This window comes from Cynocephalus volans, chromosome 3 (genome assembly GCF_027409185.1).
Source record: "Cynocephalus volans isolate mCynVol1 chromosome 3, mCynVol1.pri, whole genome shotgun sequence".
Taxonomy (NCBI): Eukaryota; Metazoa; Chordata; class Mammalia; order Dermoptera; family Cynocephalidae; genus Cynocephalus; species Cynocephalus volans.
In genome coordinates, this window is record NC_084462.1 from 3,752,107 (window position 1) to 3,766,066 (window position 13,960).

Genomic DNA, 13,960 nt, shown 5'->3' on the forward strand with positions numbered 1-13,960 from the left:
TTGGTTGATTTCCATGTGTTGATTTCTTTAATTCTCACAACAGTCTTTGAAGTAGGACACATAACCTTTGATTTACAGAATGGGAAACTGAGGCAAAGAGAGATGAAGCAAATCACTTCGTAGCAATGGCTCAGAAAGTGCTGGAGCCTGGGTTTGAGCTCAAGTCTCTCTAATTCCATCACCTTTCTTTTTTCTGCTCTATCTGGGGACACTCACACAGTAGTTAATGTTAAAATTGTCACAATGGTTCTTTGTGCTTCAACAGTTAGTCTCTGACTTCTTTCTCCCAGACAGGCTGTGATTCCTCCAGCCAGGACTGAGCTCTGGGTGAGTCCTCACTTGCTTGTCTTGATCTCTGAATATTCCGTGGTGCTTGTAACCTCCTGGTCCTGAGGCTTCCTTGTCTCCATCTCGTGAAAGCTGAGGGAGGCGTAATGGAGCTCCTGTTGTTCCTCTGAGGGAGGGGCTTTCCCAGTGGGGGACCCTTGGTTTGGGGTGCTGTCTGGCCAGGGCTTTTCCCTGGAACCCTGAGCAAAGAGGAGAGGAGGGAGTCACAGCAGGAACAAAGAAGCAGGCATGGTGTAATGAATTCTTAGAATTTCATGTAGCCTTGGTGGTATGATTTGAACATTTGTCTCTCCAAAGCTCCTGTTGAAGCTTAATTGCCATTATGGATTTGAAAGGTGGAGCCTTTAGGAGGTAACTGGATCATGAGGGCTATACCCTCATGAGTGGATTAATCCTTTGAGGATTAATGGATCAGTGGGCTAATGGATTAATGGACTGTTACATAGCTTTACGAGGAGAGGAGGAAAGCACATATAATACGTTCAGCCCTCTCATCATGTGTTACCCTGTGCTGACTCAGGGACACTGCAGAGAGTCCCCACCAGGAAGAAAGCCCTCACCAGATGTAACCCCTTGACCTTGGACTTCCTACCCTCTACAACTGTAAGCAGTAAATTTCTTTTCTTTTCCAATTATTCAGTTTCCTGTATTGTGTTATCAGTGACAGAAAGCAGACTAAGACAGTAGGCATCCATTTTGAATACAAATTGGACTTTTTCATGCCAGAAACAGGCTTAGTCACTGTTGACACAGTTTCCAACTCTCCACATCCTCCCAGTTCCTCAAGGTGGTTCATCCACATATCTTCCTTATACAACTGCCTCCTGGTGACCACCTCCCTGTGGGACATATAGACACAACCTGGTTGACTCCCTCCCTCCCCCATGACTCCCATACCCCACATGGGCTGTGCAGATATTCTGCAGTGACCAGACTCAGTCCCAGCCTGACTCCACAGAACTCACACCTGCGTTCTCTGAACCCACCAGTCAGAACTCCCCGAGGGAAACCTGCTTGGGTAACACCCTGGATCCGATTGAGTCTTTGGCCCACAGGTCCCTCCCTCTTGCTCTTGCTCCATCTGCTGGTTGAGGGTGCTGCCCTCATGCCTCCTCCCTTCCCACTGGCCCTGTGAGATGCGCTGCCCAAAGAGAAAATTGTGAAAGTTTACAAGGGTAATGAGTGGATTACCTACAAATGTGTGAGATTCAGGATGATGTTAAGATTTCTAAACAGCAGTAGTGGATGCAGAAAAGAATGAGATAAAATTTAAAGCATCAACGAAAAATCCCTTTGATCCTAGAATTTACGTACTTCTAAATGAAATTAAAATGAAGGGGCATAAAAATATTTTCCTGCACACATATCCTCAGAAGCCTTAATACAGGAAAACCCGAATTGAAAACACATTGGGAGGAAGAAGTAAAATAAAAAGAGAGAAAAACCACAGGAAAATTCTGTGACAAGTATGGGAAATAAAGGTGACAAAATACCTCAGTAAAATGTGTGGCTATATATTTTTTAAAAAGGCCAAAGAATAGACAAACGTTAAGTACATTCATAGTAATCCAGAATGAAGACTGAAGATCTACAGGAAATGTCAACATTATGGAGGGTGGAAGAGAGTAGACAAAGAGATATCAAAGCACACCAAGGTTCTTTTTGTTATATGTGAGACAGAGATATTAATTTTTTAAGTAAGAAAGGAGAAAAAATGAAATATTGAAAAAGTGGAACTAAACAAAAGTAAAACTTAAGAAAGAAATTCTTTTATATTAATAAGCATAGTAAATACCAATAAACTCAACAGAGGATGTCAAATTGGATTTTTAAAAACCTAGTTATATAGTGTTTGTGGAAATCACTGCTTAAGCATAGGTACATAAAATGTTGCGGGGGGGGGGAACAGGAATGGTGGAAAAGTATCAGGCATCTAACTAACCAATGACAAATTGCTGTAGCTGCATTAAGGTCAAACCAAACAGACTTTAAAACAAAAAGTATCAATATGGAAAGAATCATTATGTATGACAAAATGTTCATTTTACTGAGAAGATATAATCTTCTAAAATATATGGTTTTACTTTAAAAGTACATCAAATATAAGAAACACATCTGATAGAATTACAGCAAGAAATTGGCAAATACATTATCATAACATAAGATTTCAACACCCCTCTCAAGTATTGATAAGTCAGGAAGATCTATCAGTAAAGATTTGGATTTGAGCATTACAATTAACACACTGGACTGTTAATCTCATATAAAATTTAAGAAATAAAAAAATACATTATTCTTAAGAACACAATAAATAATCATAAAATTCATTATGTACGGACCACACATCAAGTTTCAACAAATTTAACAAGTAGGTACCATAAAAACCATGTATTTTGACTGAAAAGCATGTAGGTAGAATTTAAGAACGGAAAGATGTCTTTAAATCCCCATACATTTGGAACTTTTTCATGCCTAATAATTTAAGATTCAAAGAAGAAATCAAAATGGTGTTTTAACAATATCCAAAACTGAATGATATTAAAATAATGCATATCAAAATGTGCAATGGAGTGAAAGTGGTGGTATAAGAGAAATGTATCTATAACCACTGTTATACAGAAGAGAGATCTATAAATTAATAAACTAAGTATACAGCTAAAAAATTAGTAAAAGAACATTGGAATAAACCAAAGCAAATAGAAGATAGATGCTGAGAAAATGAGAGTAATGGTAAATAGAATAGAAAAAAAGATAGGGTGAGAAAATCAACAGTCTCAAACATTGGTTCTTTGAAACAGTTAAAACGTTGGCAAACAATTCACAGGATTTAACTAGAAAAAAAGTCACAAATAACTGACGTCAGGAATATAATAGGGAAAGTAATTCCAACTAAAACAAATAGTATAAAGACAAGAGAATGCCACTCATAACCATTTGTCAAAAAATTATAAAACCTAGGGGAAATGAACAAATCTCTAGAACAAAAGCTCACAGAAGACTGAATTAGAAAAATTGCACACAGAGGCAACAACAGGCCCAGATGGTTTTACAAGTGACATCTATCAGTCATTTAAGAAACAAGTCATTCCAATTTTATACACTCTATTCCAGATAATAGAATAAGAATATTATCTTGATGCTCAAACAGAGGAAACAGGAGGAGAAAGGAAAATGACAGCTCTATTTGATCCATGCCCACAGATGAAAAAGTGCTAAGCAAAAGATTATCAAACCAAATCTATAAAGATATCAAACATATATACCATGAACTGTTTCCATGCAATGTCCAGAAAAGCTAGAATAGTTTCATATTAGAAAGTCTTTGTCATTCACTATGGTAACACATTAAGAAGAAAAAAAATCCTATGAGTAGATGAATTTTAAAAGTTCAACAGAAATTTATGACAAAAACTTATTTAGTGATAGAAAAGAACTTCCTTAACCTGATGAAGGTTAACAAAACCCAACTTAAATGGCAGGGTATTGGGTGTATTTCCTTCAAAATTAGCAGTGATAAAAGATGCCTATGATCACCACTTCTATTTGACTTTGAGTGGAGTCTTAGCCTGCACATTAAGACAAGAAAAAGGAATGAAGTGCTTAGGATACAAGGGGAAGAAATAAGTTGTTATTATTTTACAGATGACATATTACCGAATTTAAAATCCCCAAAGATTCTAAATAATACCCAAGACCAATTTGTAATTATTTTTGATTTATATCTTTTTTACAACACTTTTTTTTAGCTTATTCATTATTACAAGTTGTAATTTTTCTTTATACTCCTTACTCGACCTATCACTCCCCAACTCTCCCCCCGCCCTCCCCCATCTCTAGCATCCTTAGGTTTGTTCTCCCCTTCTGAAAGTTCAACGTATTATTGTGGTCTTGTCTTTCCATCTTTCTTTCTTTTGTTTTCTTTCTTCCTTCCTTCCTATCTTTCCTTCTTTCCTTCTTTCTTAACACCAAGTTATGAGTGAGGACAGGTGGTATTTCTCTTTCTGAGTGTGGCTTATTTCACTTATCATAATTTTCTCCAGCTCATTCATGTTGCTGCAAATGGCAGAATTTCATTCTTTTTTATGGCTGAGTACTATTCCATTGTGTAGATATGCCATATTTTTCTCACCCAGTTGTCTGTTGATGGACATTTAGGTTGGTTCCATGTTTTGGCTATTGTAACTAGAGCTGCAATGAACATGGGAGTGCAGGTATCCCTTTGACGTGATGATTTCCATTTGTAAATCCAAACCACATTGAGATATCATCTCACCCCAGTTAGACTGGCCATTGTTAAAAGACTGACAATAACATGCTGGCAAGGATGTAGGGAAAGGGGAACTCTTCTACACTGTTGGTGGGACTGTAAATTAATACAGCCATTATGAAAAACAGTATGGAGGTTTCTCAAAAAACTACACACAGAACTACCATGTGATCCAACAGTCTCACTACCGGGTGTATACCCAAAGGAATGGAAATCATCACGTCAAAGCAATTTTTGATATTTTCAAATTTAAAAAATTAAAAATACTTTAATGTATATCTACACATTATTTTAACTAATAGAACTTTTCAAGTTGCAAGATATAAGATCAATTAAAAATGTTATTGAATTTCACTCTCTGCATCTAGTGAGAGAATGAAGACAGTTCTCTGCACTCAGACAACTGACACCTTAGAATAGGTGGGTGAAACTATAAAAAGCTGCACAGTTGTAGTGAATGCCCTAGAGGAACCCAGCTGAAAAATTTAACCCTATCAATGTGGGAAAGAAAAAGGAGAAGCTCTGTGTTGCCAAATGGTGGGGAAATGAAAAGTAACTGGCTACTGTTCTATCTATAGTCATGTTCTGCCCACAGTCTGAGGTGTCACATGGACTTCCGTTGGCAGGTGAAGTTAGGTCTGTGTGTCCTCACTTCCTTATCAAAGTGATTATTCAGGAGAGTGGGTCATTTATTGAAATCTGAAATCCCTTAGAGGAAATATACATCTGCAGAGTATAAATGCGGCCAGGTATTTTTTGCTCAGTACCTGAAGCCCAGAACGATGAGTTGATTCTTGCAGGAAATAACATTACATTTGCATCATATTGAGCTGCTTTGATTCAGCAATCCATGACAATTAAAAATAACAATACCACTAATTTTACAATTGGTATCTGTATTTCTGAAAAAGAACAGAGCAGCAGACTTATCAATAAGATGTAAAAATTCTCCAGCTGCCAAAGCAACAAGATTTTAAATAGCATCCAAAACCAATTTGTGACATTGTTTAATTGCAAAAAAAAAAAAACCCCAATCTCATGTATTTTTAAAAAATACATTCATTCTGCATTTCATCAATAAGCAATCAGAAAATGCACTTTTAAAAAGATAGTATTTACAATAGCAACTAAAACTAGTACTCAGTAAGAAAAATAACAAAAGACGTGCAAGACGTGTGTAAAGAAATTCTACATCTTTCTTGAAAACATTAAAAAAGATTTAAACAAATAGAGAGGTATCTACTTTTGTGAATAAGAAGACATTTATTAACAAGTAAATTTTTCCCAAATTGAGCTGTAGAGTCAATGTGATTCCAATCAGAACACCTAGAGGAATATTTTTTGGAACTTCACAAACTGATTCTACCATTTAAATGGAAAAACAAAGGGGCAAGAATAGCCAAGACACTACGGAAGGAGACTAAGGAGAGGATTCTTCTCTCTTAAATATCAAGACTTATTTTTGAATTTATAGATTCTATTGACTCTACAGACAGTTCTGACTCAGGCACAGTAAAATTGACTATTGGAGTGGACTAGAGACCACAGAAAGAGGTCAAAACATTTCTCTAGTTTAGACATATGACAGAAGTGGCATAGCAGATCAGTGGAGGAGGGAGTAAGGTGCTGCAAAAAAAGAACAAAGAAGGAGCACAGCTGAATCAATACAGTACCTCACATACAAAAATCAACTCCAGGTGGACTAAGTACTTAAATGTCAAAAGGAAAACATAAAATTTTTAGTAGAAACTATGCTTGAGTATCTTTCTAATCTTAAGATAGGAAAGATTTTCTTAAATGAGACCCAAAGACACATTAGAAAAGAGAATATTAGTGAATATGATTACATTACAGTTAAGAACTTAGGTTCATCAAAGGTCACCTTAAGAAAAGTGAAGACTAGGCTGGCCGGTTCGCTAATTGGATAGAGCATGCTGCTGACAACCCCAAGGTAAAGGGTTTGGATCCCTATACTGGCCAGCTGCCAAAAAGAAAAAAAAAGAAAAATGGAGACTGTGAGAAGATATTCACAATACATATACTGGAAGAAAATTAGTATAAAAATTATAAAGTTCTCTAACAAATTCAGTAAGAAAAGGTTAAACATCTAACAGAAAAATTGACTCCAGAGGTGACCACTCATTTTATGGAGGAGGTGTCCATATGCTAATGAAAACATAGAGAGCCTTTTCATCCTCATTGATAACCAAAGAAATGCAAATCAATACTATAGTGAGACAGAGAGAGAGCTGACAAAAACAATGGAGAAAACTGAGAAAACCAAATTTTGGAGAGATGATAGGAAAACAGGATCTCATAGGCATAGATGGGAGTATAAATGCTTTGGAAAACCTTTTGTCATTACCTTTTAAAGATGGACATTCTCATTCCCTATCATCCAGAAATTAAATTCTTAGGTAATGCTAAAGAAAACTCTTGCATGTAAATACAATGAGACATGAGTAAGAATGTTCATAACAGCCACATCTGGAGAAAGTGATACGTGCATCAGTCTAAGCTTACATAATGGACATCATTATAAAATGAAATATTATACAGTGGGGAAAATAAATTGCAACTTTGTGCAATAACATGAATAAATCTTCATAATATAAAGTTGAGTCAACAAAGAAAGTCCACGAAGAAAGTACAGAGTGTGATACTCTTTGAAAGCTCAAAGTTGTAAGAGGGTAGGTCTGCATGGAGACAGAAGGCCAGTGTGGACCGACGACAGGGTAGGATCGGAGGGCAGGAAACAGGCTGGAGAGGCCATCAGGTGATGGGCCAGGGAACGTGGACTTGATTCTCTAAGCAATAGCAGCAAACAGCAGCAGCATTGAAATTCCAGGCTGGATGGAAAGTAATAGTTTGGATGGAAAGTAATAGTTTGGGGAAGATGACAGAGGAAGACTGTGTCCAGGATGACAGATGGAGGCAAGGGGGTAAGGTGAGTTCAGGGGTCAGCAAAGGTGGAGCAGGAGAAGGGCCTTAGAAAGAAGGTTGGGTGGTACATAATGATCTGTTGGCTCTAGAAGATGAAGGAGAAGAACAGGAGAGAAGACAACTCCCAGGTGTCTTTCCAAGGAACCAGGGAGGAGTGAGTTTGGGGAAATGCTGTGGAGCTTAGTTGAGACTCTCAAAGTTGACATGCACCAGGGCCCCCTGTGCATGCGAAGATGCCCACTTCACTCACCCAGGCAACTGAACCCATGACAGGGTCTTCATCATCCATGCCCTCTTGTCTCCTGGCTGCTTGTTTCCTGTGGACCTTCACTCTAAGGGAAGAAACCAGCACACTGCAGCGAGGACAGCTCAGGCATGAGGAAACAGGCTGCCTCCCCCCGCCCCCCTTTTTAAGATGGTGAAAATGATGACAGGTATCCAGGCCCTGGAACTGGACTTGGGGACCTTCCTGAGATGCAAGTGAGGGCTCCATCTTCCTAGTTCTTACACACAAGAATTTATACCCAAATAATCACAGCAGTGTTAATAGCCAGTAAGTGGAAACATTGATAGACATCTACGGATGGATGAATAGACAAATAAAATGTGCTCCATCCATACAATGGGATATTATTTAGAAACAAAAAGGGATGAAGTACTGATACAGGCAACAGCATGGATGAACCTTGAGAACATGATGGTAAGTGAAAGAAGCCAGATACAAAGGACCACTTATTGTATGATTCCATTTATAAGAAATGTCCAGAATAGGCAAATTTAGAGAGACAGGGAATAGATTAGGGTTTGGGGAAATATGGGGTGTGGGGCTGGTGAAAGCTAAGGGGTGTGGGGTTTCTTTTTTTTTTTTTCATTCTGAGCTAATGAAAAAGTTCTAAAATTGATTGTGGCGATGGGTGCACAACACTGAATATACTTAAAGCCATTGAATTGTACACTTTCAATGGATGAGTGTGTGGTATGTGAAGTATATCTCCATAAAGTTAGAAAAAGAAGCTACCAAGCTCTGCATTGCTGGGATTTAAAGACCTCTGTCCTAGTCCCTACCACACACCTTCTTGTACCTTTGTACCTTCCCTGGGACCAAAGCTTACACGCAAAAGAAGATGAGGCACACACAGAGAGAGAACAGGGCCATGGCACCAGCACCTCCAAGGGCTGCAGGAACCACTCCTGCCCCCAATACTGATTTCTCTGCAGAGAAGAGGAGCGTGAGATGACTCACTCTCAGGACTCAGTCTTCCCACATGTTTGTGAAACTCGCTCCAGACCCCTGCTCAGCCAGGAAATGGAGGTCCCCGAGCTCCCAACCAACCACCTCCTGTCTGAACCCCAGCCCCTCTCTCCCACCTTCCTTCACTCTGGGATCCATGCCCCTCCCCTCGGGGCTCACCCCTCCCCACCCCAACCAACCTCCACAGCAGGCCCCCTGACCTGGCAGCAGCAGGACCGTGACCCTCTGGGCCCCGTGGACATTCCAGGCCTCGCAGCTGAGCCTGAGGCCAGAGCTGAGCCCCCTGTGGAGGCTCAGGGAGCTGTTGGCCCAGGGCCCAGCTGAGCTGGAGGTGACCGTGAAGGAGGAGTTGCTGCTGTTCCCCTCCAGCAGCCCCTCCCCAAGCTGCCAGCGCAGGGAGGGGGGTGGCTGGGCTCGGGAGGAGCAGCCGCAGTGTAGACCCTCAGCCTCCCAGGAGCAGGAGGGGCCCAGCAGCTGTGGGGGGTCTGTGCGGAGGGAGGAGAGGGGTCAGCAGGTGCCCCCTCCTCAGGGCCCCAAAGTCCTTCCCCCAGGGGTCTCCATACTCACAGAGCACAGAGAGGCTCAGAGAGACACTTTGGTGGCCTAGTGAGTTCCGAGCTTGGCAGGTGAAGTCTCCATCTTCTGTGGTCCCTACTCGAGGCAGATACAGGGTCCCAGTATTGGAGATGGGGGTGGCATTCAGAACCAGAGACCCTTGGAACCAGCTCAGTTCTGCAGGGGGGTTGCTGTCAGCAGCACAGAGCAGCTGCAGAGCCTGGCCCTCCAGGATGGGGAGGGATGAGGTGTTTTGAAGAATTTTGGGGGCTTTGGGAGAGAGGTGCAAAGAGAGACATAAAAAGAGATGAGAAGGTGAGGCTGACAGTGTCTATTCTTCCCTCCTTCTCAGGATCTGGTTGGCACCTCCCTCTCCTCCCCTATCCCAGGCCAATTTGGTTGGATTTTAGTTCAGAGACTGGGGCCTTTACACCCTTACAAGGTTGGCCAAAAGTGTCTGGGCCTCGTATCTGGAGGAGGCTCAATATCTCACTGGAACATGCCTGGACTGTGTGGGAGAGAGAGAACAGAGAGCACCTGACGGCTTTGGGAAATGTATTTAGTGCAGCAGAGAATGCGACTAAGGAGAATGGCATGGAAGGGCAAGAAGAGAATCAGAGTAGAGCAGTTGAGAAGAGATGGGCCTGGATTGGTTCTTAGTGATTGTGGTAAGAACCAGACCACAGGAGGGATGAAGGTGGCCAGGATCCGAAGCCTGTTCGTGACTTTGAGCAGAATAAGCATGTGTGTGTGCACGTGTGTGTGTACCCACACGGACCATGCAGGAAGCGGGGTCTGGAGGGTGGTGGATTCTCATTCTTGCTCTTCCCATATCTGATTCCACTTAAAGTCTGATTTCCACCTCTGTTCTGAGGCGGCCCCAGAGGCAGGTCCCAGGCCCCAAAAGAAGAGGATCTTTCCTACCTGTGCCATTTCTGGAGAAGATGCTGATGGTGAGGTTCTGCAGAGGATCTGTTACAGAAAAATATGGCCCCAGATTCAGAGGTGAGGAGTTGGGTGGCTATAGGTCTGGAAGGTACCCAAGGAGGGGCCATGGAAACACAGAAGATGGTGATGCATGTCCTTCTGGCCGACTCCCCATCTAGACACACACACACACACACACACACACACACTCTCTCTCTCTCTCTGTCTCTCTCTCTTTCTCTCTCTCTCTCTCTCTCTCTCTCCCCCACTGCCCTCAGGAACCCAGTCATCTCTCCCAGCACTTACAGGAGACATTCAGCTGAACTGTTCTCTCTGTGGTCACTTGAGCTCCTTGGCGTTTCACCTGACAGGCAATGCTGGTGCCATGGTCCTGGGGTCTCAGAGTGAAGGTGAGTACAGAGGAGCAGAGGATCCTGGGGCCCAGTGAAGTAAGGGCATCCCCCTTCCAGGAGAATATGAGAGGTCGTCCCCCTTCACAGGAACCTGGCAGGCTGCAACTCAGGTTCACGGGGTGGCCGGACTCCAGAGGCTCCAGGAAGTGGATGTTGGGTTTCTCTGTCAGGGCTGAGGAGGAGAGAGGGAGATGCCTGTGCCCCAGGGGGCAGGGGGAGAGGTCCACAGTGGGACCCTGAGAGCGACCAGGACCTCATGGCTTGAGCTGACCCTAGGTCCTGTATCTCTTCTGACCACCCTAGGTCCAAGACCAGGAGCAGGGAACATCTACTGTCCTGTCCCTGTTCTTATACAGGAGTCTCCATGTCCCAGGTTCCTCTGCTGGGGCCCCTGCCTTACCTGTCACCTGTAAACTCAGCCTCTTGTCTTCATATTTATATATTCCACTCTGTTCTGTCTCTACTAATAAGAAGTAGTATCCGGTGTCCTCCATCCTGGCATCTTGGATGCTCAGGGAGCAGTTTTTGGTCCTGATGTTTCCCAGGAGGTGGAATCGTCCCTGGGTGTCTGTCTTCACTGCTTTGTTTGGGTTGTTGGTGGCCACAGGATTGTCATAGTATATGTGGTCCTCTTGCCGGAACCAGTAGATATAGAGTTGGTGAGGGGAATACCACGGCTTCCCGGGGTAGGAGAAGGAGCAGGGCACGAGGACGCACAGGCCCTCCTGCACCGTCACCCACTCCTTCAATTGCAACTTGTACCCTTGCTTCTCCTGCAGGGACCCTGGGGAGACACAGAGGCTCAGCTACAGCCCCAGCACCCCCTGACCTGTGTCCTTCCCTCTTCCCACAGCCCACTCACCCCCCCACAGCAGGGACAGAAGCAGCAGGGGCAGCATGTCTGCAGGTGCCAGGGCCAGAGCCCAGGTCTAGGTCCTTCGGTCATGTAAGGAAGTGCCCTGAATGTGGGGTGGGGTTGAGGAAGCTCAAACAGGAAACCAGTGGGTGACTGAGAGCTGTGGCCATCGAACATGAGTGTCACGTGTTGGGGAGTGAGATGGTGCTGGGAAATCAGTCTGTTCCTTGAGCCCCACCAGATACTGCAGGTGAAGTACCGAGGTCCCCTGAGGGTGAAAGGCTTCTCCATATGGAATCTGGAGGTGGTCACCTTCCAAATGATGCTTAAATCAAAAGTGAGGTCACCAAGGGAATGAATGCAGATAGAAAAGAGAAACAGGCTAGTCCTGGTGATTTTGTGAGATGTGTATCAGACCCACTTTCCAGCTGAAAAATGCTGAAATTTGTGTAGAAACATTATTATAATGCTCTTAAAACCATTCAAGCACTGGCAAAAAAGAAATTTTCAGACCAAAATCTAGTGGAGGGTTGGGCCCAAAGAGGAGAGCTGAGCACTAAAGCACCTTTACACTAAGGTGCAACTTTGCCTTAAGGCACTGCAATGGGTTAAATATGTTCTCCCAAATTTCATGTATTGTAAACTTGACCCCCATTGTAGCAGTGTTAACAGGGTGGGAAATCCAATTATAGTATGATGGGCAGAGGCTGGAGGAATCTGGAGAAGCAGGCTAAAAAAAGCCTAGATTCTGGTGAGGACTTAGAAGACAAGAAGATAAGGGCAAGGTTGCCGCTTCTTAGAGATTGGTTAAATGGTGGTGACCAGCATGCTGATAGAAATATGGACAGTAAAGGCCACTCTGAGGAGGTCTCAGGTGTAAATGAGGAAGAGCTAATTGGATACTGGAGCAGAGTTCGCCCTTGTTATGAACTGGCAAAGAATTTGGCTGAATTGTGTCCATGCTGGAGGGCTTTAAGGAATGTAGAACTTAAGTGTGATGAACCTCAGTATTTGGTGGGAGAAATTTCTAAGCAGCAAAGCATTCAGAGAGCTGTGTGGATACTTCTAACAGCCTGTGCTGATTTATGACAGCAAAGGCATGATATAAAGGCAGAATTTATAATTAAAAGGGAAGTACAGGGCAAAAAACTTGGAAAACTCTAGCATGACCACATAAAGAGTGAAAAAGCATGTTCAGTAAAGAAAACCAAGGTTTTAGCCCAGCATCTCTTTCCTAGGGAGATCAGGACAGAAGGAAGGGATCATAGAGGGAATGGAAGAAAGACCCTGAAGTCATTTCAGAGATCTTTGAGGGTGCCCATCCCCTATCACAGAGCCAGATGCCTATGGAGAAAGAATGGTTCTGAGGAACAGGCCTGGGCATCCAGCACAGGTCACTGTCCAGGGATGCTTTGGGAAGCTGTTCCCTGCATTCCAGCACAGCATTCTTGGCTGCTCCTGCCATGGCTAAATTGGGCCCCGGTGCTGCTAGACCCACTGCTTTGGAAAATATAAATCATAAGCCTTGGTGGTGCCCATGTGGTCTTAAGTCTGCAGGCTGGTAGAATGACAGAGCTGTGGAGGGATGGTAGCCTCCACCACAATTTTAACAGATTTATGGAAAAGCAGAGGGGCCCAGCCAGAGATTTGTTACAGGGTAGAGTCATTGCAGAGAGCCTCACTAGGGCAATACCGAATGGAAATATGGGGACAGAGTTGCAGCAGAGAACCCCCACCATGGCCATTTTAATGGAGTTGTGAGAGGGGGACCCCTATGGAGACCTCAGAATTGTAGAGCTGCTGGTGTGCAACAGCAGCCTGGGAGAACCAAAGCATGGCCTGAGACCAGGAAAGTCATAGGAGCAGGACTGCCCAAGGGCTTGGAATCCAAACCCCTGTACCAGTGTGCAGAGGATGCTGAACATAGAGTCTAGGGATAGTATTCTCCAGCTTTAATATTTGATGCCTGCCCTGCTTCGTTTCAGACTTGCTTTTACCTGTTACCCCTTTCTTTTGGTTCATTTCTCCATCTTGGAATGAGAATGTTTGTCTCTTAATTGTATCTTGGCAGTAGATAACTTGATTGATTTCGCTGATGAGACTTTGGACTTTCATGCTGAAACAAGGTAGGACTTTGGGGATGGAATGAATGTATTTACCTGTGAGAAGGACATGAGCTTTAAAGACCAGAGGAGAAATGTTATGGGTTCAATGTGTGCTCCCAAGGTTTATGTATTGGAAACTTTAGTCCCCATTGTAATGTAAGAGCCTACCACAGCAAATAGTCATAGACAGCCTCAGAACAGCCGTTTGTAGAATACAGTTTTAAGCAGAATGCCTGTCATAAAAATCCTTTTTTTATCCTTGGCTCACAGCATAGCTCATGGGGAAATGCTGCA

At 43.2% G+C, this 13,960-nt stretch overlaps 1 protein-coding gene across 2 annotated transcripts; it reads right to left on the reverse strand.

The window, feature by feature from the left end:
• Positions 1–335: 335 nt before the first annotated feature.
• On the reverse strand, positions 336–11,604 carry LOC134373649 (sialic acid-binding Ig-like lectin 5). 2 transcript variants are annotated; one of them, XM_063091616.1, is made up of 9 exons: positions 11,568–11,604; positions 11,106–11,489; positions 10,599–10,877; positions 10,290–10,337; positions 9,378–9,635; positions 9,011–9,295; positions 8,671–8,770; positions 7,809–7,890; positions 336–527 (listed from the first exon to the last, which is right to left on the reverse strand). In XM_063091616.1, the coding sequence occupies exons 1-9, from the start codon at positions 11,602–11,604 to the stop codon at positions 336–338; spliced, it is 1,665 nt and encodes a 554-aa protein (XP_062947686.1). The 2 variants fall into 2 exon arrangements, with proteins under 2 accessions (XP_062947686.1, XP_062947685.1); XM_063091615.1 differs by having other exon boundaries at positions 8,671–8,761; positions 8,996–9,295.
• Positions 11,605–13,960: the final 2,356 nt, after the last annotated feature.